We start from the raw sequence: 26,369 nt of genomic DNA, 5'->3' as shown, positions 1-26,369 counted from the left end.
CAAAGGCTCCAGAGAGCCAGACCCGGGGCTCCCCCTGGAATGGCTGCAGTCAGGTCACAGAGCTCGTCCAAGGCAGAGGCGCAGCTCCTACTTCTGGGGCTTGGCCAGGGCCCAGGAATGTCTTGGGCAAGGAGGCAGGAATGAAGGGGGCACAAAGCGAGGACTGACCCCCACGGCTCAGTACGAAGCCCCGGCTCAGTCTCCACTGCTGCGAAGTGAAGAACCCAAGTAGCTCTGGGACCTTCTAGAACAGGTTTGAAATCCTGGCTGTGCCAAACTCAGCTCCCTTGCTGAGTGGCTTTAGCCAAAGGAAGTGGAAAGTGACTTATTGGGTGCTGACGTGTGCCAGGCACCCTGCTTATGTTGAGCCTGGGTATCTGACTCCAAAGCACGTCTCTCCAAGTGAGCATCGGCGCTGTACTCAGAGCCAAAGAACCTGGGTTCGAGGCACATCTGTGTGACTCTAGGAAGCCACTTCAGTTCTCGGGGCCTCAGTTGCTCTGCAGGCAAATAGAATCATCTTTCCCAATAGTATGGGAGTATTTCATTAAAATGAAATAGCATAGTAAAAGAATGTGAATATTCAACGTGTGTAATACATAGGTCGTTTCAGACCCATTGATCTTTGGGACTAGCCGAGGGCGGTTTTTACAAATGCAGATCGCAGAGGGTCTGGCTCCATGACCCTGAAACTCTCTGTCTTTGAAAACACGACAGGGCTCAGGCCGGTATGTGAAATAGGTCATATTTACAAATGTAGGGGTTGGATATTATTTCCCCAGACCTCGGGAAGGCCCAGATTTTTCTTCCTCTTTTTTGCCCAGCTAAGATGGTCCTTCCTGTGGTCTCTGCCCCGAACGTCTCTTCTCCATTCCTTTGCTGATAGAACTTGGCTGCCTCTCGGCATGTCCCAACCAACGACCCCCGAGTGGGAGGAGACGGTAGAAAAGAGAAGAATCTGATCTAATGCATAAATTGCCTTTGGCTACCCAAACCCAGAGCCTGGCACGCAGGCCTGCAAGACCACAGGGCAGGGAACCAGTCAGAGTCTGAATAAGTAGATGAAGTATCCAGGGGATAGCTCACCCTTCTGCCTCTGGCTAGCAAAAATGTGTGTTGGTTGAATCCCAAGGCACACATCTTGTATTTATTTTACTGATTTCACTTGTGTTTTCCTAACCTTGCTGGATACTTTTTTTCGGGGGAAAAAAAGTCTGGGACAACTTTTTATGTTGGAAATTCCCAAATGCCTTTCCCCGATGAGGAGCACCATGGCATGAAGTTTCCAGAAGAGAGAGAGAATTGAAAAGTCATTTACATTAGTTTTAGGGTGAAAGGCATAGAGGGACAACACCCTCTTCTGTTACATTTACCTTCTAGCTTTGCTTCAGCTTCAAATAACGTCAGCATTGGTTTACATCCTGTGAGAATGGTTGACAAGGGTGTTGGAATGAGGGCAGAATCAACCTTAGATGGAGAGAGAGCTGAAAACAGGCTTTGAGGGCTCCTAGATGTCAGTGCTGAGCCAGACACATTTTATAAATGAGACTGATGCTCCCAGAAGGGCTGGGATTTGCTGATTCCCAAATCCATGGTCTTTGCTCCCGTGCCCATGCTGCCTCTGTACTTCTGGGGTTTGAGTGTTTCACCTGTTCACCTTGCCTCCAGTAACTGCGTACTGAGCCCCTGTGGTTCCAGGAGCACCTCGTAGCCTGGTTCTTGGCACAGGGTGGGTATTCAGTGTTTGTGGATGAAGGAGGGCTGTGTTCTAGTCCCATTGCTGTGAACCGGCTGGAGGTCTTGGGTGAGTCACTTGGGTTTCTAAGAAGCCTGAGTTCCTTATTTGTGCTCAGAGAGTTGGAATAGGTAGCATTTAAGGGCTCTTCTGGTTTTTAGGTTTCGGAAGGTGGGCCTCAGTCTTAGACTTGAACCAGTTGAGTGGGAAGACCAAGAGTTGGCTCCAAGAAACTCTAGACCTTCCCTGGAGGCTGAAAGCCCAAGCTTCTCCCCCAGTCCTAAAATGAAAGTTAGGAAGCTTGGGGCCTTCTTTTCCCCCAGTGGTAGTCTATTTTCTTGACTGTTTACTTGTCTAAATTCTTACAGCTCATGCGTTAGGACTCCAAGCTGTGAGCATGACAGTGTCAGCCCTTGATGGTCTTCAGACAGGTTACGTGGTTCAAGCCATTTTCAGATGAGGCACTGTGGTCAGAGGAGCCCAGAGACCCAGGCGGGTCTCCCACCACTCCTTCCATGGCACCTCACTGGCCACCTTTCTTGCTTTCTCCAAAGAAAACCTAGAGACCTCAACCTCCTCTCACACACCCAATTCCGTCCCCACAAATTCTCCCCGTCCAGCAAGCACCCAGCCCCCAGGCAGGGAGGCTTTATTGCTGCTTCCTGGAGGTTGTGGCCAAGCTCCCTCCCCTCGAGCATGGCATGCGGAGTCCCTCAGCATCAGGTCCAAGCCCTTCCTGGCCCAGCTGTGACATGGCAATGACGAGGCGGCCAGAGTGCCAGGAATAAATGTTCTTCTTATCTGCTTTGGCGGCTGCAAAAACAAACAGCAAGGATTGTTTCCTGGCAAAAATGGGGCCTGGCAGGTTGACAGCGTGGGGCAAAAGGGGGCCTCTGCAGTGGGATTCTGGGCTGGCAGCCTGGGAAAGAGGAAGGAATCGATGAAATGTGCTGAAGGGTGGCTTGAGGTCGAGGCTCCTATGACACGCTCTGAAGGCAGGTTGTAAAGAGGTGAGGGCGGCTGTTTCTATATTATTATTATTGAACAACAATTTTAGTGTCCGCTGTGTGCCAGGCACCTGAGTTAGGTGCTCAGGATACAAAGATAAAATGTTGGAAGCCATTTGTCCTTGGAGCTGGGTGTAATAAATAATGTGATATAGGTACGTGAGGAGGTAAGTTTCTCGGGGGGAGAGGGTGTCTGGGAAGGCGTCTGGAGACAGTTCAGTGTGAAGGGTGACAATGTGCTAGGCAGATAAAGCCTCGTTCTCAGCCTGGGCCAGGTGTTAGAACTACTTAGGGAGCTCCCAAAACACCAAAGCCCCGGATACACCCCCAACCAATTGAATTACAGCCTCTGGGTTTAGAACCCATCAGTGTGGGAAATTCCAAAGTGAAGCCAAAGTGGGGACCACTGGTTTATGAGATGATTTGTGTCTCAGGCCTCAGAAGAACAGAATAGCTAAGTGGATAAACACTGTAGGTTGGTTGGCTGGCTGGTTGGTTGGTTAGTAAGTTGGTTGGTAGATTGGTTGGTTTTTAATATTGAGCCTTTTTATTCACTGCTTCTAAAGGGCCGTGAGAATTGCCTTTCAGATTTGGGCCCTGGGAGGAGCAGGAAAAAGGGAGGAGGGAAGACAGAAAGAGAGAAAGGGAGAGGAGGAATTTGGAGCTGTGGCTTCTAGGCATTGAGTGACATTGTCACAAACCACGCCTCCCTTACTGCCAGGACCTCCTGCAGAATTCCCCCAATTCCATGTCTGGAGTCTCCAATAACCCCCAGGGGATTGTGGTCCCAGCCTCAGCGCTCCAGCAGGGCAACATCGCCATGACAACCGTCAACTCACAAGTGGTGTCAGGTCGGTGCAAGGGATTGTGGGGAATACTCCTGGGAGGAGAAGGGGTGGCTCCAAGGGGATTCCAGGGGGTGGGGGGCAGGGTACCATACAAACAATCTTAAGAAATGGGAGGGGTGCCCCCTCCCAAGAACGGGATTCCAGCTCAATTTCTTGACCACAGTGTTCTGTAAGTTTATAGATGACTAGCACCAAGACCTAATTGTGATATTTTGGAACAAATTTGGGTCAAAGTCTCATGAGCCCCTCAAAGACCAAGTAAAGCTGTTGTCCCTGCCCCCAAACACTTCCCAACAGAGGCTCTGTTCTCTGGACCCCGTTCCCACCCCCACCTTACCCCTCCCCAACGGGGGCTTGAGTGCCTCCAGAATTGAAGGTCTTTACGTGGGAATGCCAAGTGAGTTGGAAATCCGGCTTGCCCTCACGCCTACCCACCCTCATGGCAGGGGACCCAAAAACTGGTTGTCTCCTCAGGTGGAGCCTTATACCAGCCAGTTACCATGGTAACCTCCCAGGGTCAGGTGGTCACCCAAGCAATCCCCCAGGGAGCCATCCAGATCCAGAACACACAGGTGAGTGTGCGTGCACAGGTGTGTGCTCATGTGCACTGGTGGGGGGGGAGGGGAACAATCATAACTGTTTTTTCCCTGCTAGGCCCTTTACACAAGTGACTCACGTAATCACGTTATTCCTTTAAGAGGTGTCATTACGCTCAGTTTCCAGATGGGAAGCTGGGTGTCGGAAAGGCTTTATCAACTCCTGGGATTTCCCTCCCCCTCGGGGTTACATCAAAGGATCCTGCACCTCCTATCCCTGGTTTCTAGCCCGAGCCACTCCATAGCTCAGTGGGATAGAGTGCACACACAGGTCGGGGGGAGGAAGAAGATCTGAAGTCAGGCCTGAGATGTGACATTAATTCTGTCATCTTGGATAAGTCACCTGACCTGTCTGGGCCTCAGAGTTCTTACCCACAGAGGGGGGATGAACACCACTTGCACAGAGCCCTGCCAGCTTCCAGAGCTGCTATGAGTGCTAATCACAGTAATGGGGAGGAAGGTGCTTTGCAAACGGTAAAGTAACCTAGAAATGCTAATAACTAGTGGATGGCAAATTTGTCTCTCCTCTACCCTCTGCATGTCCCTATTTCCTCTGCGTCCTCTCTTATCCCCTTCTCCCCACGCCTCTTCCTCCTCCTCCTCTTCCCTGTCTCCCATTCTCTGAGGGGCTGGTGCAGAGTGAAAGGAAAGGTGACCTCCCCAGGGCCCTGAGAATGAGTTGGGAAAGGGGGTTGGCAGCGAGAGCCTGCCGTCACTATGGCAACAGGTCCCTAGCTGCTGGCCCGCCAGGCTGCTGATGCTGATTTTTTCTCCACGTGCCCTGAAGGTTAACCTTGACCTCACCTCCCTCCTGGACAATGAGGATAAGAAGTCCAAGAACAAACGAGGAGTCTTGCCCAAGCATGCCACCAATATAATGCGTTCTTGGCTCTTCCAGCATCTCATGGTGAGTGTGCGTGGATTGGGGGTGTGGAGTGAAGCACAGGGTACTAATAACCCCCCAGGTTCCGGACTCTGCCGTCCTCCCCGGATGTACAGAGGGCATGGGCCCAGAGAGAGGCTCGCTGGTAGGGATCTCATCTTCCAGAGGCCAAGGCAGAGAGGAGAGGCTTTAGTGGGACCTCAAGCTGGGAGGCTGTCTCTGGTACTTGCTGCTGCCATGAAGAAGGTGACATAAAGTGAGGGAATGAGGACAGACATGTTCTGAAGAGAGCGAAGGACTGGGCAAGGGTTTCACGGATGGGGTGAGATTCTGGGGACCAGGACTGCAGTTGCTACAGGCGGCCACGTGCTCTCCTGCCCTTCTCCTGGGGAAGAAAATGTGGATCCTCAGCCCAGGCTCTTCTGTTCCCTGGAGTCCTCACCATGGAGGTAGCAGCGGATGTGTGTCCCCTTTTCCCTGTCCCTCTGACCAGAGTGGCCAGATGGGGCACCATGCTGGGGGGCGGTGGCTGCGACCGTCAGGTCTAGAGGAGCAGCCCAGGGAGAAATCTCCTTCCTCACACAACCAGCTCAGCTCTGGGGCAGAACAACTGACTGCCTTCATGAGCATCTTTGGCCACTTCCGTGAAAGGGCAACAGAGCCTTGGGTTTAAGCATAATGTTGATAAAGAGCCTGCTGTGTGCACTAACATGATAGCCGTGCCGTGTGCAGTGTTAGTTGGAACAGACAGGACTGTGGTTGAATGTCAGGAATGAATTCAAAACTGTAATCCCCTAGCATCATCCAAGAGTTGTAGCAACAAATGAAGGCCCATGGCCATGTCTAGGCTGATTGTGAAGGGTGCGTGCACGTGTGTGTGTGTGTACGTGCACCCACACCTCTGTGCACCCAGGGTGGGGAGGTAGATTCTGGAAGCACCAGCAGGCTTGAAGCAGTCTGCGAGGTCTTGAGGTCTTGGCCTGGCATGGAGGTACCAAGTTAGACAAAAAAACAAACACCAGGAGACTGTCTTGGCCTTGAGGTAGAACCAAGCGTGAGGGAAACTCTTTCTTCAGAGGGGAGAGAATTCAAACGGGTCATGGAAATTAATCATTTGGTCAATCAGCAGCCCTTTATTTGAAGTGGGAGTACCTCCAGACACCATGGAGCCTGAGCCTGGGTTGTGGTTCTCCAATACGGGCATCTTAGGGACTCTGGCCCAGAAGCGCTAGGCCCGCACACCCAGTGAACAGGAAGAACTGTTCTGTGGTGACCGATGTGGGGCTGGGGCTCTGCCTCTTCCCCCACGTGCCCATCCCCCCAGCTCTAAGATGTTGGGGCCACCCCAGGGCTTTGCTAAGGAAGCCACTTTGAGAGCACCACCTAGAAAACAAGGAGGAACCTAATTTTGAGAGAGGGGGCCGGAAGGCCAAGGGTCAAGGTGAGGGGAAGAGGTCAGAGCCGTGATGAAGCCCGGGAGACACGGCCAGCGCCATCCTCAGGCCTCTTGAGAGCAGCTCTGACTCAGTGGCTGACGATGGGGGCAGGGATGGCCAGGCCTCCTGCCTGTTGTGGTTTTCCACACTGTCAGAGAGCCGGAGGGGGCCTGCAAACCCGGTGTCTGTGCTACATGGGAAGAGGGACTCCCTGAGGAAGGATCTGTCTCATGCACTGGTGCATCACAGCCAAGATGGCGGCAGCCGCTCCTCTGCTCCCCATGTCCCCCTTCCCCCAGCCCCCCACCATAGGTCCAGAGCTGGCTGCACACACCGCAGCGCAGTGATGTGTGACCCCAGGCTGGGGGTGTGCTAGAAAGCTCACGGGGTCCTCAGGCGGCCAAACCTGAGCTCCAATCTAGCTTTACCTCTGACTCTGAAACCTGGACACACTCACGTCTTGGGAAGAAAACCAGGAAGCAATTTAGTAATTGCCAAGGCCCTGGCACATTGAGGTGCTTAATAAATGTTGGTGCCCCGTCCTTCCTGCCTCACCTCCTCCACCCCGTGCATTTTTGACTGATGTGAACACACCCCCAACCTCACTTCTGAGGGAGAGAAAAGGCTAGGAGGGAGAGGAGGCTGCCTGACCAATTCCCATACGCACTAGCCCAGTCGCTCAGGCCAGCACCCAGAACTGACCCCCATCACCCGAGTCGGGGCTCCTGCCTCAGCTGCCTGCCTCTCCCTATTTGCATCTCCCCCCTGTTGTAAGTCTGAGCCTGAGACTGGAGGGTCATCTTATCAGCCCCTCCTAACTGTGTCTCCCCTCTGACCTTGGACTTCAAAGTTCACAGGCTCCCCTCTTGCCCCCTTCTGGCTGAGCGCCCCTCTATAGCTTAGGGTCATTTCTTTCCACTCATGGCCACTGCCCCCTGGACCAGGGGTGGCAGAGGAAGGTAGAGGTGGAGAAGAGGGGCGGAGGGAGTCACTGAGCACAAAGCAGAGAAGGAAAGATCCAGATCAGCTCTACAAAAGGGACCAGGAACCATGGTGAGGGCTTGCTGAAAAGCATGAGTAAGACTTTCTGCTCACTCCCTCCTAGGTCTGGACCCTCTCCAGCTCAGAGTGCACTCAGTGCGGATACTATTAATAAAGCACTTAACATTGGCAAAGTCCTCCCCAACTTAATGCCTTCCTCACAGCGGCCATCAGGAGAGGACAAGGGAGTGACCCCCAGGCCTTTAAAAAAAAGTCACAACTCAGAACTTGTGGACTGGGGAAGGAAGGGTCTGTGGAAAAGTCCAGGCTCTAGGGACACAGCCTGGCACAGCTATCCTCTGCAGGCCCAGCCTGGGCCATGGATCAGTCTGGCTACCCAGATCTCAGTGGGCGCACGGGCCCCCAAGCCCCAGCTTAGGAGAGGCTCTGAAGACTGGATAACAAGGGCACAGCGAAAAGAAGCTAGGCTTCGGAGCCAGACGGACAGGGGTACAAATTGAGGCCCCGCCACCAGCTGTGCAATCTCTCTGAGTTGATTTTTTTGAAAAAAGATAATACCCATTTCCCACGCTTATAAAAATTAAATGGGAGAAAATGTATGAAGAGCGAAGCCTGGTACACAGGCACGTGTAAGAAATGCGAACCCTCTTTGAACTGTCTAGAACCGTGGACTAAGAGCAAGTTTTTGAGAATAAGGCACACAGGTTGTGAAGATTAGAGGTGGATGCCGGACCTGTTGATCTGATCTGTAACACCTGTAACAACAGGTGTTTGCTTACCTGATCTGCGTATGTATGTCTGTGTCAAATGTACGTGTCTCATAGCTCTGACTCAACTGTAAATTGCTCCAGAATAGGGGTCATATGTTATACCTCTTATGGGGGCCCTAAAGATTTGATTCCCAAAATGTGTACCTTTATAGGATGTTATCGGTGTTGCTGTCAAGATGGGGTGAAAGAGCTTGGGAAAATCTGGTTATACAAAGTTCAGCTCAGTTCTTGATTCTTAGTGTACTAGGGGCATCATGAATTCGCAAGAAGGGGCATGGTTGGAAGCTTTCCCCAAACATATTTGATTACACCATATTTGATTATCCCTACCTTGCTTTCACTGTATCTTTGAGGAACAACTCTGAGCCTCCAGCTCTTGAGAACTCTCTCTGCAGTAACACCATATGGCCATAAAGTAGCTGTTCAGTTTTAGGGAGAAAGGGTAGAAAATGTTTGAAAAAGGACAGATTTCACTATCCAGTGGATGTTCTCCTATCCAATCCAGTGCACTGGGGAGAACCCACGTGTTGATTGGCCAATTGGAAAAGTTGGTTGAAGAAAGAAAAAGCCCTTATAAAGATAGATTTTATTTTAATTTAGAAGATACACATATATATTGATTCGCTAATGTCTTGATACAGGGCCAAGATCTTTTTCTGATGAGAGGTTGTCCTTTTACTTGCACAAACCTCTCCTATAATAGAACATCTATAAATTCCATCTTTATTTAACATAGGATAAGAAATTTCAAGTCTGGGAAGTAATCTGGCTGTGGGATCTTTCTAGATTTTTGTTATGTATTCCAGCCGCTTACATTTGTCCCAGTGATCCTCACTACATGGCATTTTTAAGGAAGTCAGAGTCTCAGATCTTTCCAAAGCATTCCACTTAGTTTTCTTAGCAAGAATAACTTTCTTGAGGCACTTACATTTTATTGGTTTACAGAATAGTTAAATTGTATCATTATACTAACACATGTAACTGGCATAAACCAGTCTGGATACAAACACTGCCGACTTCCTGATAAGCAGATAAATGGTGTAAGGACCATTCTGCATGGTTGCCTGTCTTTATCTCGAGCGTCTGGGACAGCGTGAACAGCAGTTTCCATGGCTTGCGGAAGAAACAGAAAGCATTGTAAATCTACAGTCTCAGCTGGTGGAGATTGTTCATTCAAACTTTTGTAGTGAATACTAGTCGTTCCTGTTGTCTTCTTTCCCTCGGGGACCGGTTAGTATTCTTTGATTCCTTTCGTCCTGTGTCTGAGGCTTCTTGTCATTTCCACTGTTGTGTGGCATTAGCAGCTACAGACATGGATTCTGATGACAGAATGCTCCTGAGATGGGACTTAAACAACCCAGAGCCTTTTTGTTGTTGGCTACAGCGAGGTTAGGAAGGTTTCATCCATTAGCTACTTGCTATGGGGTCCCTGAAGAATCCAATGATATTTTCTTGCTGTTGCCTTTTGGCTGAAAGACACCAATCTCCTGCTGGAAGCAATCACTCCACAGCAAACCTAGGCTGGGGGGAACTCCAGCAGAGGGTTCTGTCCACGGAGGATGGAGGGAGAGGGCTGCTCTTCCTGCCCAGCTTCTGCCCCCAGCCCCTCTGCTCCAGACCCCAGCACCCCTCACCCTGGCCCGGTTATTCTGCTCGTTTCCACCCAGAAGAGGGCTGTTCTCTGTGCCGCTGTCACCAAAGCACAGGAGCAACATTACAGAATATTCTCTGCATGTGGGGAGATCCCAAAGAGGAAACCAAGCCCCAGCAGGCCCAGCCACACATTGAAGGAGCCACGCCTTCATCAGCCACCATGGCGGACCCGATTCATGCTGAGCATCTTCAGGCATCATCTCATGTAATCCACGCAGCCAGCACAGGGGCTGGGTATATTTGTTTATTTGAGAGAGAAAGAGAGATCACGAGCAAGGGGGAAGGGTAGAGGGAGAAGCAGATTCCTCGCTGAGCAGGGAGCCCGGTGTGGGTGGGACTCGATCCCAGGACCCTGGGATCATAACCTGAGCCAAAGGCAGACGCTTAACAGACTGAGTCACCCAGGGGCCCTACTATCCTCATTTTACCAGTAACAAAACTAGACTCAAAGAAGGGAACATGTTCCCCAACATCTCATGGGATTTGAACCCAAGTCTGTGGCTCCCCGAGGCTCTAGTTCCTCACCCATGAGGCTATAGTCCCTCCGCCTTGACCCAAGAAACCAGAGCATCTCTCGGCTCCCACATAAGTCTAGGTGAAGCAAAGCGGACCCCTGGCTCTCAGCGGATGCTGTCAGTGGAGGCTGTCTGTGGAGACACAGAGCCCTGTCCTGGGAGAGGGGCAGGAGAGCTACATGCCACCCTAGTTTTCAAATTCACTGAGGCAGCCTCACCATCCCTTCGTTCCCTCTCCCTTCTCCAATGCTCACATCCACAGTCCTGGGGTGGCACCCAGCCAACGTCACTGTTGGACCCTGCTCGCTGCCACCCCGCCCCACCCTGTGTATGAGGCGGCTGCTCTCCCACCCGGCCACGTGCAGCTGAGGGCCTGCTTCCAGGGCCCTCATATGAACTCTGCGGCTGTCACAGAAGCCAAGTGCCCAAAATGCACCAGGGGCCTTCCCTCTCTTGACTTTTTTTTAATTGAACTAGAATTCACATACCTCCATTCACCCTTTGTAACTAAAGTCAGAAGGTTTTCCGTATGTTTAGCGTTGTGCAGCCGTCCCCACCGTTGAATTTCAGAATATTTTCATCACTGAAAGAAATTCTGTTACCCATTAGCTATCACTGCCCGGCCCTTAGAAACCAGTAATCGACTTTGGGTCTCATCGGATTTGCCAATTTCAGATCTTCCACAGGAATGGAATTTTATTATATGTGGTCCTCTGTGAGTGGCTTCTCTCACTCCACATCAGGCTTCCATGGTTCATCGTGTCGTAACATACATCGGTGCTTCCTTCTGCTTCGTGGCAGAATGGGATCCCACTGCATGGACAGACCACCCTTGGTTTATCCACTCATCAGCTGGGGCGTGTTTGGGTTGTTTTCCGCTTTTCAGCTTCTGAGTAATGCTCCTGTGAACATTCCTGGGCTCCACCTAATCTGAGCCTGTCCAGATCTGAGCGCATCTTTGTCAGATTTCCAGCTCTTCTCACCCACGGCACTGGAGCCTCACATGCTGGGCTCCTCCCCGCTGGGCAACACAGGCTGCCACTCACCCGGGTACAGCATGTGCCCTGCCCGTGGGCTCCCAGCCAAGGAGGGTGTGTGGACGTGAAATCCAGCTGGTTGCCTCTGTGCCTTGGTGTAAATCTTCAGTGACTCAACAAACACTCTCTGTGCGTCCCGCTTGCCACCTTCCCTGTGCCTAGCAATCTACTAAGCCCCAAAGACGTACACATCGATCCCTGTCAGAGACACACTTATGGGATCCATCTCCAGCTGGCTTAGAAATGGTGATGTCTCTTACAGTGGGTGCTCTATGGAAGGGGCGTGGTAAGGGAGGCAGGCCCTGGATTTGAGCGTTGTACACCTTGTTTACCTAGCCAGGGGACCGGGGCACGTTGCTGGGTCTCATCAGATCTCAGTCTCCTCTGCTCTAAAATGGGAATCACGATATCCAGTCCACAGCACTGTTGTGAGGATGGAATGAGATGAGTATGAAAGTACTTTGTCCTGATCCAAACACAGCTGCTGTTGCAAATGCCTCCCGTCTCCCTCTGGGAGTCCCCCTAATCCACTCTGTCTCAGGAAAAGCTGAGAGAAATCTTGACACTTCTAGGGAATCTGTGGCGAAAAGTAAGAAAACTTGAAAAGCAAAAAAATAGCTCAGAGAGACTTAGACTATTTTTGTTCCAGAATATCTTGCCTGCTACTTTTTCCTTCAACTTTGTCACACGATCTGAAATTCCACTTATCAGAGATCCACTTCAAAGTATCCAATCCCTGTCAAAAACAGACGCCAATGGAAAGGCCGAGATGCCATCTTTCATTCACAGCTTAGTATGAATTAGTTCCAAAGCTTACTTTTTTACTCCCACTCAGCTAAGATCAGCTTCATGGGAAGAGTGCCAGTGCTTGTTAGCAGTAGCAAATGAAGATTAGAATATTTTTTAACACAGCATTTTGAAGAGGCAAACCAGAATGGGGAACCAGGGGAAAGGTTTCTAGCAATTGTTCTTCCCCTCTTCAAGGCCCCTGACCTTTAAGACTCTGATGAAAGTTTTATCTACATCATACGAATATAGTTTTAAGAGATTTGACCCTAAAGTCCTAGCAGCCAGAGGCCTCAAATTCAGAAAGCTGACTGCAGGGTCACACGACGGCCCTGGGGCTCTGAGAAGAGGTGCGGAGAAGTGGCAGCAGGGCCCAGGAATAGGCAAGATGATGAAGTCTGTGCTCCCCCACCTCAAAATTTCCTTAAGTCTAGACCGCCCCCTGAAATTAGAGTGAGCTCGGTTTTTTATCCCTGAGTCCTGTAAGCTCCTTTCCACCAGAACATAGATCTTTAACTAAATCAGTCTTTGGGGGCTAGCCTGGAAAACCAGCTATTAAAGAAATAACTTGTTTCTATGGGAAAATGGGATCTAAGTCCCAAATACCGTATCTGTCCACTAACACCTAAGTCGTGGGTATAAGACATGATTCCAGCACTCGAGGGACTGATAATTTAATTGGGGAAATAAATTATACACGTAAACCAGGAGTGGTTAACCCATGTTATAATCAAGTATTAGCAGGGGCATACACACTCAAGAGGTCCAAGAATGGAGGAATTAGCACAGGTGAGAGAAGTTTGCCTACCTGTGCTGGTCAGACACATCCAGACTAGCATGTCTGGGACTGAACATCACATTTCAAAAGGTGCTTTGAGAAGTCATGTCCAGAGGAGAGTAGTCAGAGTAGGGAAATGTCTGTTCAAATGACTCTTAATGGGAAACAGGTCATATGATGACTGGATAAGGGGACTGGGGATGTTCGGTCCGTAGAAAAGATTTGTTTCTCTAGGGCCAGCATGGTATAGTATAAGGAGCAAGGGTTTGGGAGGCAGACAGACCTGAGACTGATCCCAGCTCCATTTTTTTTTTACTTGCTGTATGACCTTGAACCGGTCAACTGGCATCTCTGATGTTAATTTCCTCTTCATAAAGTAGAGATAATGGTACCCACCTATGGCAAAGATGATCAATAATACGTTAAAAAGCGCAGTGCCTGACAGATGGTCTAGCCCAGAGGTGGAACGGACGTGGTTAAAGATACAGGGGGTGTGAGTCTTGGCTCTGCCACTCACTGCTTGGACAACCTGGAGCCAGTTCCTTAACCCTTCTGGCCTTGGTTTTCTCATGTGTAAAATGTGAATAATGATGCTTATTTCATAGGTGCCTGGAAAATTCAGTGAGGTATTTTGACAGAGTACTCTGTGAATATTGTTAAGTATTCAAAGTTAGCCAAGGGCGCCTGGATGGCTCAGTGGGTTAAGCCTCTGCCTTCTGCTCAGGTCATGGTCTCGGGGTCCTGGGATCGAGGCCCCCGAAGGGCTCTGTGCTCGGTGGGGAGCCTGCTTCCTCCTCTGTCTCTGCCTGCCTCTCTGCCTGCTTGTGATCTCTCTCTCTGTGTCAGATAAACAAATAAAATCTTTAAAAGAAAAATCAAAGTTAGCCAAAAACTGGCATCCAGTAAGTGGTTGGAACTCTTGTTATGAAGTAAGGGGCAGTGCTGTCGACTTCTGTGTGAAGGGCAGTCTCGCCTCTCTGGCTGGTTGAGTAAGGGGAAGATTTGAGTCCAGGAGAAAGACTTTCCCAACCATCAGCAAAAGGGCTGCCATGCGGTACACTGGCCCCGCAGCGCCACGCTTCCCCATCTTCTTCAGGACGGCATGCCCAGAAAATGATAGAAACCAACCATACCACTTGCAACTGGAGACCAGCTGGCGGACTCCCACTGAGCCTCCCTGGCACTGTCTCTGCGCACCTGTAACTGGTTTGGGGGCATCAGTGAAAGCGCTAGTATCAAAGACACCAGCCCAGTGCGAGAGCTGGCCTCGGAGACTTCCAGGGCTCTGGGCATGATCGAGGTCTTGCCTTAAAGAAGCCTTGCATGGGATGCTGATACACAAAGTTAGTGTTTAATGGAGGAGCTGGGATCTGGGCCAGGTCTGGCAGGGAGTATAGGATTTAGGATGGAGTGGGAAGAGAAGAATGAGTTGTCTGGATGAGAATTCTTTCCTGATTGACTATCAATAGCCTTGTCTGGCCCGTGATGGTCACTGACCAAAGAGACGGACCCCTCCTCCTAGGGTCATGAACGTGAAATACTCCTCTCCCCTTCTTCTCCTCCCTGGAACCTGGGGAACTGTGTGGCTCTGTATCATGCCACGACTGTTGTCTCTCCCCTGCTGCTCAGGCATCTGTACCTGTAGAGCTTTGGTGGAAGGTACACCAGGACCTGGAAGTCAGGCTGACCGTGGCTTGGCTGCATTCTCCCTTCTGTGCCCGAGAAATGGGAGATCTTGGATTCCTGCCTATGATGTGAAACTGTTTTCTCCCACCTACCCTTCACTGCAGGGACAAAGAGAGAACAGACCCCTGGAAGCTGCCCTCAACTCCCCAGGACAGATGGAGAGTGCTGGAAGCCGTAGTCCCAGGGTGTGGGCCACACTGACTGCTTGAGCAGCAGGGAGTCCCAGGGAAGGAGGGAGATTGGTGGTCTCCATCAAAGATAGGGCCTTGTTGACAATTGGCTGGTCAGTTGCAAGACTGGATGGAGCTGGTCTGAGAAGACAGGGGGTGTCGGAGGCCACTAGCTTGCCCTGAGCCCCAGGACACTCCACAGGGGCCTGCAGCTCTCAAAGATTCTACCTGAAAAATGGCCAGCAGAGATTTACAATTTCCAGTATCCCCCCAAGAAGCCTAAGACCGAGACTAGGGGAAAACACCCCATCATATGCGCACAGAGCTGGAGTAGTCCCAGAATCCAGGAAATAAAACCATTTGAAAGAAGGAGTGCATCTCTCCATGCGCGGAAGGAGCTGCTGAGGGCTCTCGCCATCTGTCAGAAAAACAACCTGTGGCTTTCACAGAGAGGGAGCCACGTGTGCCATGCAGCAGATTTATTTTATTTGTTATGTATTGATTTATTGAATAAACACAGAGTTCCAGGCACTGTTCTAAGCACCTTTCAGATATTAACTCATTGAAACCGTATTACCATCTCAGGGTAGGTGGAATTATTTTCCCTATTTTACAGAAGATGAACCCCAGTAACAAGCTCAAGGTCTTGAGAGGGTGAGAGACTAGTATTCAAAGCTTGACAGCCTGGCTCTGGAGTTCATGTTCTTTCTCCCTTCTTACTGTGCTGCCTTGAAGACTCCTCTAGAAAGCTGCCTGGTGTGCCTCCATAGACCTGTCTCTTCCCCACAAACATGCATGGAACAGTCACTTGCAGGAAAGTCCCTTTTAGCAAGAAGGGCAGCCTGATTCCAGGTAGAATTCCCAGGGAGTTGACTCATTGATGCTCCCCACCCTGTCCCACTCATCTTCACTCACAAAGGCCCACAGCGAATGATGACAACCACCAGTTACCCACTTAGGTTCCTGTGATCATCCATTTCTTGAATACATACTGAACACTTACCAGGCATTTTCCTTGGCACTGATGAGGTGGGGGTGGAAAGAAAGGTGGGGGTCCTTTTCCTCAAAAACATGCAGTGTATCTGGTTGGGGTGACAGCTAAACAAATCATCCATGTAGCATAGGGAACCCTATGGGGTAAGCACTCCAGCTTATAGGAGAGGTGTCCCAGTGGGCACAAGGCACTGGGGGCAGGTTGGGAAGGACCAGTATTGCTTGCTACAGCATGAAGGATGCATTGAAATAGAAAACAGAGGGAGGAAGAATAGTTCCAAGATTGCGGGAGGGTGAAAATAGGAAGGTGGTAAATTTTTTATAACAGAAAACTATGCAGCAATGAAAATAAATAGGTACAGAAACACCAAACAAATGTAGATTAGTCTCACACCTATACTTCAGAGTGAAATCCTGTGTGCTAATGGATTCCATTCATATAGGGTCCAAACACCAGGGAAAAGTAAACTATATTGTTTAAGGATGTAACATAGATAGGAAAACTACAGAGAAAAGAAAATAATTATCATAAAAAACAGGTTATTTTCGGGGAGGATATCTTTGAGGGACACAAAGAGGGCTTTGGGTGCTGGTAGTATCTTATTTTTGACCTGGGTGGTGGTCCCACTTGTGATTAATAGATAATAGATAAAACTATATATTTTCTTTGGACCTTTCTGTGCAGGTACAATTGTAAAGGGGAGGGGAGTAAAAAGGAGCAATAAAAGAATGGAAGGTCTGCACGAGGTGCATGATAATAAGAAAGAAGAGTTCCTCTGGTGGTTTGCTGGGTTTCTCTCTGCTCTAACGGGCTTGTTTTTTCCTCACTTCCCATCTGTGAAATCAGGGTGCACCCTGCCATCGATGGCATCTCAGATGTGATAAAATGTGGTTGTTTCAGGACTCCTCACCATGCCAGCTGCCTCCATCGGGTTGGTGTCTGACCTTCCCAGAGCAAGGCCAGATCCACAGAGTTGGTGCTGCTGCAGGGTGCGTGCCCACAGTTGGTCAGGAGCGAGAAGGGAAGAGGGCTGTCATTGATGCTAGTGCAGTGGGGGCCCGGGGGAAGGAAAGCTGGCTTCTGCTCCCCTGTGCCCCATCCCTCCATGACTGGCCAGCCTCATGGTCACCTGCCTGCACCAGGAGGAGGAAAGATAGTCTCAGGTGGGCTCGGGGTGAAGGAAGGAGCAGGGGACCCAGGAACCAGCCCTGGCCACACTTCTTCCAGAGCCAGCTCCCCAGGTGGAACTCACCCTTCATCTGAAAGATGTCTTCAGCTTCAGTTTAGGGTAGGGGAGACCTAAGCTAGGAGGCCGCAAAGCAAGGTGTCAGAAAGAGCTTAGGTCAGAATTCAGAGGAACTTCCTGATGGCAGCTGGGCCACCACGAAACACCCCCTCTGTGTAAATGCTGCAGCTCCCTTCTCTAGAGACTGCACAGTTGGCTCTGTGTGATGTCTGGGAGGCTTTGCTACATTGTCCAGAGGGAGTTCGTGAGGCACACACACTTTACCTGCATTATCTCGTTAGATCAGCCCCCAAGCCCAAGAGGTACGTGCTGTTCTGCTATTTCCCTTTTAAGGCCAAGGAAACTAAGGATAGGAGATGTAGAACAACAAATCGCCAAGCTCCCAGAGCTGGTGAACGGTGGGGGTGTGTGTGTGCAGGACTTGACCTCTCCTGAGGCCGTGTACTTGACCGCCAGGCAGCTCTGCATAGTTATATAAGGCTCCAAGCCCGCCCTGAGAAGGATCTGTCATTTTCTGGTTCATTCTATATCTCTTGTTCTGGAAGGATTATCTGCTTCCAGAGAGCGGCTGCCTGCTTCCCTCCTGACTCCAGAGGAGCTCTTCCAAATAGTGGCCAGAGAGTGGCTACTATGGCTTGATGGTTTACCGTGATCTCACTTGATTCCTCCTCCCGTCCTTGGCCCTGAGCCTTTCCAATTGTGCTAAAAGGAGCACTGACCAAATCGAGGTCTGTCCAGGGGCCAGGACTATTTTGACTCTGTCCTCAGGAATCATCTGCTCTGAGGCGTGTACAATCTCCACTGCTCCTAGGAGCACTCAGATGTGGTGCCAGGAATGTTCTGGCCAACACACCTGTCCCCAGAGCCGGGCCAAAGCTGCCACTCACCCCCACAGCCTCCACCACGTGCCTCCTAAGATGCCGGTTGCAGGCGGGATGGGTGGTGGCATTTGGACAGTGGGAGGAGAAGAGGCTTATAACTCTCTCTCCATAAGAGGCCAGCCAGCTGCCTTCCCCGACCCCACCTCCCACACTCTCCATCCAGTGGGGGCACGTTAACCTCTGAATTTATACCCTCCACTCAGAAGGAAGGGCTGTACCAGGAGCCTCCTTAGAGTACACATGATCCCTCCATGGGAGAGGCTGAAGGATTTCCTTCCCTGGAGGTCTTTAAGAGTGGAAGAGACTTGGTCTGGCTGGCTTCAGTGTAAGTCTTGGCACAAGGCTCCTGCCTGGAAGGCCCATCCCCACCTTTGCTGGGACAGCTTGGCCATTCTTCAAAGGCCGGCTGAAGTACCACCTCGCTCAGGAAGTCCTCCCTGACCAGTCGGCCCACCCTTGTCTACCACCCAAGGGAACAGACACACTGCCCATCAAAGGGGGTTTCTTCCCCTTTGTCTGTAGCCTTCTCTCTAAGCTGTGAGCGGTCACAGCCACGAATCTTCCACCTGCCAGCAGCCAGGAGGCTGTCAGCTGATGAGCCATGCGCTCTGCTGGGGAAATAAGGCGGCTGTCTCCTGCTTGTGTCGGTTCCCTCACATGGTCCATACCCAACACACTGACCATCTACTCTACCTAGGCTGGACACTGGAGATCCCATGTCTGCTAAGACCGGGTTCCTGCCTGAGAGCAACTCCCCAGTCTTGTAGGGAGACCTCTTACCATATAGTGGGCTGAATGCCGTTACTCAAACACAGCCGTGACGGACTCTGCCCCAGAACTTGGGAAATGGCTCACAGAGGATTTGATCTGTGGCAGGTCTTCCCAGAAGCTCAGAGACACACCCAGTGGAAAAGTGGGGGGAAGAGCATTGCAGCAGAGGGAATGACAGATTCGAGGACAAGAAGGCACGAAAGGGCCCAGTGCAGCCTGGGAAGGCCAGATGGTTGCCATATTTTTGCTGTGTTCACGGACCAAGTGGCCATAGACGGGGAGCTGCCTGGCTCCTCACAGCTAGGGAAATTGGAACTCCATGGAGCCAGAAAACAGGGCTTGGGCCCCACCCCTTCCCCAGAAGGTGTCAGAAGTGGATAGCCCCTGCTCATCTGCCCCTTGGGGCCTGCGATCCCACCTCCCAGCCTCCCTCTGTTCCTTTCCAGTTAGGAAGAAATTGGCTCCCGTGACATTGATGTGTTTTCCTGCTTGTTAGAATCTTAATGTATGAATCACAAGGCCCAGCTGCCCTGGCATGGTGGTCAGGGTCAGAGGTGTGAATTAGAACAACACATGATCCTAACGGCTTTGGTCAGGGGGTGCTGGGGCCAGCTGCAGAGGTTGCTTGCCTTTGTCGCTGATAATGAGAGCACTTCCAAGGCTGTCGCTCTCACGCTCGTTCCTTAGCCTAAAGCACCTTGCCCACATCATCCCATAATAATAGCATCAAGAGCCATCTCCTCGTGAGCACGTTATGAGTACAATTTCATTTCATCACTAGGGCGACTTTATGATGTAGGCCTAAGGGACATGCCTGAGACCTCACAGCATAACGGGACCAAGCCAGAATCTGAGTCCCAGTCTCTGGGACTTTGGAAAGCCCAAGCAGCTCTTTCTTTCTTTCTTTTTTTTTTTTTAAAGATTTTATTTATTTGCCAGAGAGAGAGAGAGAGTACACACAAGCAGGCAGAGAGGCAGGCAGAGGCAGAGGGAGAAGCAGGCTCCCTGCCGAGCAAAGAGCCCGATGTGGGACTCGATCCCAGGACTCTGGGATCATGACCTGAGCCGAAGGCAGCAGCTCAACCAACTGAGCCACCCAGGCGTCCCCAAGCAGCTCTTTCTAACGCCACCTCAGTCACAAGGAATATCCCTGGCTAGAGGAGGCTGGACAGCTTGGCCCTCTGCCCTAGGAGTCCACAGACCTCCCCTCGCTTCAGGGCAAGGCTCCCACCCATTCTGACCCTCATCACTTCTTCACCACATGCCTGCTGGGTTCGAGGTGTGGGTGCAGGGACCTGGAGAAGACACAAAGACGCAGAGACCCAGTTACCATGCAGCTCACCACCCAGTGGGACCCAAAAGGACCCCTATTCCACCACCACCCAAAACTTTCCCATTCTTAATGTGACCTGTGCAACCTTCCCCACACTCTGGCCAACCCATTTCTCCTTCTAACCTTCTCTAGAGCCCATTACCCAAACTACCCAACCTTTGCTTTGTTTCTGCTTTCTTTCACTCAGGAGTCATTTGCATGTCATTTGCATGTAGAAGGCACTGGGGATACATTAATAAGACGAATTAATAAGACATGGTCTCTGCCCTCATGAAGCACAGTCTAAGAGTGGGAGACAAGGCTGTCATCAGTGCAGGGACTGAAGTGCCCTGGGACACCCCTTCCTCCCTCACCCCCGCAAAGACACGGACTCAGTCTTACAAACGACAAGAACTGAGTTCCCTTGGGGGAACACCAGAGAAGTTACTTGGTTTCTTCAGCTGTAAAGTGGGAATAACAATACTTAACCTGCCTGCCTTATCAAATGTGAGCAATGTGCTTTGTTAAATGAAATTAAGTGCATGACAACCTTTTCTGGGTTGCCGAGGATTCTACAACTAGTACTTATCATTATATTCATCTTCGGTCTCCTGGGATGCCAGCATAAATCTGGGCACAGAGTAGATATTCAGTAAATTTCAGTCAATTTAAATTGAATTGGTTCAGATACCCCATGTACCACCTTCTAATAGTCCTGTAGGCTTTTGGGGCCATTGTCAACCTAATACTAACGATGATTGACCTGCCTGCTGGGGGTTGGCTGTGAGGACAAAGGATGTGAAAGTGCGTTGGAAGCTATCAATATTGAGCTCTACTGACTCTTGGGTAACCCATGTTGTCCCCCATCTTGGGGGGGGGCAGTGTTCCTGGCTGTGGAGCCACAGAAATGGGACAGCCTCCCCCAGGCCCTAGTTCCATTACTTTTGGGAAACAAACATTGTACTTTCCCTGATTTAGGCTCCTAAACCGCTGGGCTGCCTGGGTCAGGATAGCGCCTGTGATGTAGACATGGTCTCTAAGGGGACCAGGCCACCATGTGCCCACCCTGCATTAGCCCTTCACCTCTCATTTCAGCATCCCTACCCCACGGAGGATGAGAAGAGGCAGATTGCGGCCCAGACAAACCTCACCCTCTTGCAAGTAAATAACTGGTGAGTTATCACCCGCGCAAAGGCTCTCAGATCCAAGGGCCAGCAGGGCAAAGAGATAGCCTAGCCCAGCCGCTCTACCACAGCAGTCTTCCCCTTTGGGCTAGAAGCAGAAAGCTAGAATCAACCCAACCTCCTAGAGCTTCATCTGCAGCTTCCTAACGCCCTCTGCTGGGAGATTGTGTCAGGAACATCACTGGAAGCTTCTGGCTGAATGGAAAGCCTGGCCCCCACCTGCAGGGCAGACACACACGGGAATGCAGACAGCCAAGGTCTGGAGAAGCGCCCGGTGGTCATCTGGTCTACCCACCACCTCCGTGAACTGAAGAACTACAATGTTCTGCAAAGCCTGGGTGGGAAGGAGGAGGGAGAGTTGGCTCTTCTGACTTCACAGGCGTGTTTTCCCCTTCTGTGTGTCTGGCTGAGCTGTCACAGAAATCTCAGAGAGCAAGGTCTGGTTGGCTGAGGGTAGACCCAAGATTTGGGGCCCCTAATCTGAGCCCTGGGCCCTGGAGTGAAGTCAGAATTCAGTGCTTCTTAGGGGACCCCTACTTTCTCTGTTCAATCCTGATGAGTCCTGAGTAGAGATTTCTAACCCTCCTCATGCGTCCCTCCCCTGCTGCTTTGTGGTAACCAAGCTCCAGGAGATTCCATGAGCCCTGCAGTGCCCGGGGCTCTTCTCCCAGCTGGACTTTCACACCCTAGACGAGCCCCCAGTCTGTTCTGTACAGTGGATCAACTGCTGAGAGTCTGAAAGCAGCTCTCACTCCCTGCACATGCGCGCACACACCCCACAGCCCCAGGGTGGGTACTAACCAGGTCCCTACCTTTACCCCTGTGCAGGTTCATCAACGCCCGGAGGCGCATCCTGCAGCCCATGCTTGATGCCAGCAACCCAGACCCTGCTCCTAAAGCCAAGAAGATCAAGTCGCAGCACCGGCCCACCCAAAGATTCTGGCCCAACTCCATTGCTGCGGGTGTGCTGCAACAGCAGGGCGGCGCCCCGGGGACGAACCCGGATGGTAAGAACCAGGGGCGGGGGAACGGTGGCCTGGCGCTGGTGGGCGGACCTCCTGGACGGGCTCCACGAAGACGCCAGGGCTGAGCAGCCACCTGCCTATGTGCAGTGGTAGCTCCGTCACACTCGTGTTCTCCTTCCAAGGATGTGCGCGGGCCTGAAAAAACGGGATGCTTTTGCATATATTTTCACAAGCCCAAAAGCAACCTCACAAAGACAAGTGGGAGTCCGTGGTCATCTGAGTCAGTGACTGCTCAGCAGAGCCCCCTCCTCACTCCCACCCCCGCCCGAAGTTCCGGCGTGCCCGTGAGTGTCTGCCCAGCTCCCCCAGAGCCAGGGCCATCTATAAATACCGAAGCAGGCAGCTGGCTTGTGAACGGAGGCCAGGAAGAGCTTTGTTTTCCCAGCTTCTCCCTCACACCCTCCACATACACTTTCCTAATTGCCGGTCGCCTGGTGCACAATGAATAATTCACTGAGCCAGACATTTTATAGCTTGGCACGTGAAGACAGCTGTGTGTGGGAAGTGGAGGTGTACGTGTGCACATACATACCCCCGTGTGCATCTCTGCGGCTGCGTTCGGGTTCTCCGTGCTGGGCAGTTGCCGTGTCCGCTGTAGCAGATTCTGAGCTACACGGACCAAGGGGAGAATCCCAACTCCATCATGCCTGACTGTCACCTTGAGCTGCTGCCTTAACCATCTGAGACTCAGTTTCTTCCTCTTTAGAATGGGGACGATAACTCCCACCATACAGAATTGTTGGAAAGTCCAAGTGTGTAACGTCCATACAAGCACCACTTCTTGGGAGCACCACTTCTTGGGAAGGGGCCAGGAGGGGCTGACAAACGTGTGGATGGGCGACTTCACACCTGGGAACTGTCAACCACTCCATGAACCAGTCCCCACCACTCTACCCAACACCGAGGTTCCCGAGCCTGACCCTTGCCTTCTTCTCTCGCGTAGGTTCCATCAGCTTGGACAACCTGCAGTCCCTGTCCTCAGACAATGCCACCATGGCCATGCAGCAGGCCATGATGGCCGCACATGACGACTCGTTGGATGGGACAGAAGAAGAGGACGAGGATGAGATGGAAGAGGAGGAGGAAGAGGAGCTGGAGGAGGAGGCTGATGAGCTTCAGACGACAAATGTCAGTGACCTGGGCTTGGAACACAGTGACTCCCTGGAATAGTTGGCAGCCCAGATGGCACTGGTCACCGAGCAGGACAGGAGTGTCGTCAGGAGGGCTCCAGGGTGGGGGGGAGGGGGGCACGGGCAGGCAGCACCAAGGAAGTTGGGCCCTAGCTTCCCCAAATCAGTAGCTTGAAGAAATGCTGAGGAGACCCCCGCTCCTTCCCAACTCCCAGGCTTCAGTGAGCGCCCCAGCCCCACTTCCCTAGACCTGCAGAGGACTCCGTTTGCGGGGCCGGCCAAGCAGCCTACACGGAAAGGCAGGAGTGAGAGCTGGACTCACGAATCCCTGAGGACAGATGGCACCCATGCCCCTGCCCATACTGAAGGACTTGAGATGTTTACAAGCCCTGCGCTGTGAGGCGGATCGGTGCTGTTCAGAGTGAGCCTCGCCAGGGACAGAGTCAGGAGGAAAGGGAGAGCCAAGGGGGTCCGGGTTCCACCCCCATGAGGTTCTCAGCTCCTCGACAGACATCCAAGGGCAGGAGCCCAGACTCATCACCAGTGGCTATAGCAGAGGGGGAGGCCCTGAGGAATCACATCTTGCAGACTGGAGTGGGACCCAGGCCCCCGAGGGCTCTCGCTCATTCCTCCAAGGACCTGTCTCAGGCACGGACAACCATGGACTTGGAAGAGAGGGCAGGAGCCCCCACAGCCACCTTTCTCTCTCTCTCTCTCTCTCTCTCTCTCTCCCCTGGAAAGGAATGGTAAGCTGGCAAGTCTCGGATTGTAGGGCGTTAAGAGGAATCCCTTCCCCTGGGTTGGTTCCAGGACCCAAGGAGATGGCAGAACCTGAGCTAGGAGCCATATCAAGGTGACTTTGGGGACCACAGCCATCCCTAGGTGGTCACAGAACTCAGCTCCTGTAGCAACAGGACAATGGTGTCTTATCCCAGATGTTCCAGCCCTCAAATGGAGCTCCTCAGATGTCCCGGCCCTCAGCCCCCCATGGCTGTCCCCCTGCTCCTGGGCTGGCAGAGCAGCCCCCATTCTCTCTTCATTCTATCCTTCAGAGAAGGCAGAAGAAACATTGGAAAGAAGCATCCAGTCCAGTGGGAAGCCAGGGGTTGGAGAAGGTGCTACATCCCTCTTCCCATCAGTATCCAAAGTGTGGGCAAGGGCCCAGAGAAATGGTGCCCCAGAGCCAAGTGGTGCCCCACCCCCAAACCCCTCGATGATCTCCCCCCCCCACCATGACACACAGCACTGGAGGAACTGGGGCTCCCTCGAGGAGGAGGCTTGCCACCACCTGCCCTGACTCCCACCCTCCCACCCCAACTTCCAGGCCCCTATGATTGGCACCCCTCCTCCCCTCCCACCCCTTGGCTGTGAATGACAGGACTGCTCACACGTGTGTTTTCCATTGGATTTAATTTAATGGACTTGCAGTTTCATTTGTAAATCGTGCATTGGCCATCTCCTTCAGTGGCAGGATGCGAGTGGCCACCTGGCTCAAGCTGAGGGGACCCTCAGGGCCTTCTGGGGCTTCCCCTCCCCCACCTGGTTGGGGTGGAGCAAAAGGATGGTCGCTCTCCTGAGGTCTCCCTGAAATGAATGTATTTCTCCCCCAAAAGAGCTGATATTTAATGTTTTAATAGGGATTTTTGAGAAACAAATAACCTTATTTATAATCTGGGTGATCCAATCATTTTTTACTCCCTTTTGATGCCATAAGTAGAGGAAAGTCTAGCTTTTTTGGCGTGAGACTTTTGCAATGTGCAGTGGGATAAAATACATTTCCTTTTCTGGTTCATTTTTCTTCTATTTCTCTCTCTCTCTCTCTCACACACACAGACACACACACACACACTCACTCTTTCTACCACTTCGAACAGCAACCCACCCAGCACAGGCACACCTGCACACATGTCCACACATCCTCTTCCCAGCCCCTTCACCTGCCTAATGTTATGCAACCTCCTTCTGATGTATCCACCAAACCAGTACTGAATGTGGCCGAGAAGTTTTCAGTAAATCTTATTACCTACCATCATTCTGGTGCTCAATTCTTTTTATGTGGTTAGTGGTTAGTGGGACCTTGGACTGGAAAAAATTTGGAGGCCTCAGCCTATCTCTTGTTGAACTGACTACCCATGGAAGGCAACAAGGTAGAAGGCTCTCTGAGTGACCTCAGTTTACCTGTCTGGGCAAGAAGACAGCCACGTTTGGCACACACACTGCATACGTGTCTGGCTCAAAGACAAAGAGATTAGGGAGAGGAGCCCGGAGGACACTCTGCACTGCCCTCTCCTGGCAATTCTCCCCCATAGCAGCGGCGCGCTCAGAATGTAGTCCCCTGTGGCACCATCCTCTACCTCCGTCAGAGGCCTTTGCTTCTCCAGGCTGCATCCTAGGCTCCAAGGGTTTTCATCCTCAAAGCTGGTGGCACCGTCGCCCTTCCCCCAGCCCTCCTATGTCCACCCAGGGCCCAGGAATCAGGAAGGAGAGGAAGTCCTGACTGCCGCTTTTAATCTAGAGCTGTGTCCAGAGATGAGCCTGCCCTCCGAACCCCAGGGCTCAACACTGTATTCCTGGGGGGGGGGGGGGGAGAGGTGGAAATTTAGGTACAACCTTTCTCGTTAATTTCAGCCCAGAGTTGTCCAGGGCATCGGTTTTGGAGCAGGAGGGGGTGTTCCTTGCTCACATTCACGAAGCCTGGGGAGTCTGCACTTACATGTGGACACCCTCCAGCCAGGCTGAAGGCTGGGAAGGGAGTGCTCACATGGGCAAAATGGGCCCGCACACAGCCCTGATGCCTGATCCCTAGGTCACTGCTGTCACAGAGCCCAAACCTCTGGTCCTTCCCGGAGAGACTGCAAACAGAGACCCTGCCTCTAGGCAGTGAGAAAGTCTCAAGACCCAGTGATACCGTAGAGCCCCACTTC

General features: G+C 51.7%; 1 protein-coding gene across 4 annotated transcripts in view; it reads left to right on the top strand.

Moving 5' to 3' along the window:
• Positions 1 to 25,472, top strand: part of PKNOX2 (PBX/knotted 1 homeobox 2) — a 304,311-nt gene extending 278,839 nt beyond the window's left edge. For all 4 annotated transcript variants that reach the window (XM_080816842.1, XM_080816843.1, XM_080816844.1 and 1 more), the window contains 6 exons: positions 3,464 to 3,593; positions 4,065 to 4,162; positions 4,974 to 5,093; positions 21,202 to 21,278; positions 22,119 to 22,297; positions 23,259 to 25,472. In XM_080816842.1, coding sequence (XP_080672968.1) covers positions 3,464 to 3,593; positions 4,065 to 4,162; positions 4,974 to 5,093; positions 21,202 to 21,278; positions 22,119 to 22,297; positions 23,259 to 23,485 — 831 coding nt within the window. In that variant the 3' untranslated portion in view covers positions 23,486 to 25,472. The remainder of the gene's footprint in view (positions 1 to 3,463; positions 3,594 to 4,064; positions 4,163 to 4,973; positions 5,094 to 21,201; positions 21,279 to 22,118; positions 22,298 to 23,258) is intronic.
• The last annotated feature ends 897 nt before the right edge of the window (positions 25,473 to 26,369 follow it).

This window comes from Martes martes, assembly GCF_963455335.1.
Source record: "Martes martes genome assembly, chromosome: 10".
Taxonomy (NCBI): domain Eukaryota; kingdom Metazoa; phylum Chordata; class Mammalia; order Carnivora; family Mustelidae; genus Martes; species Martes martes.
This window is presented reverse-complemented; position numbering and strand designations above follow the sequence as displayed.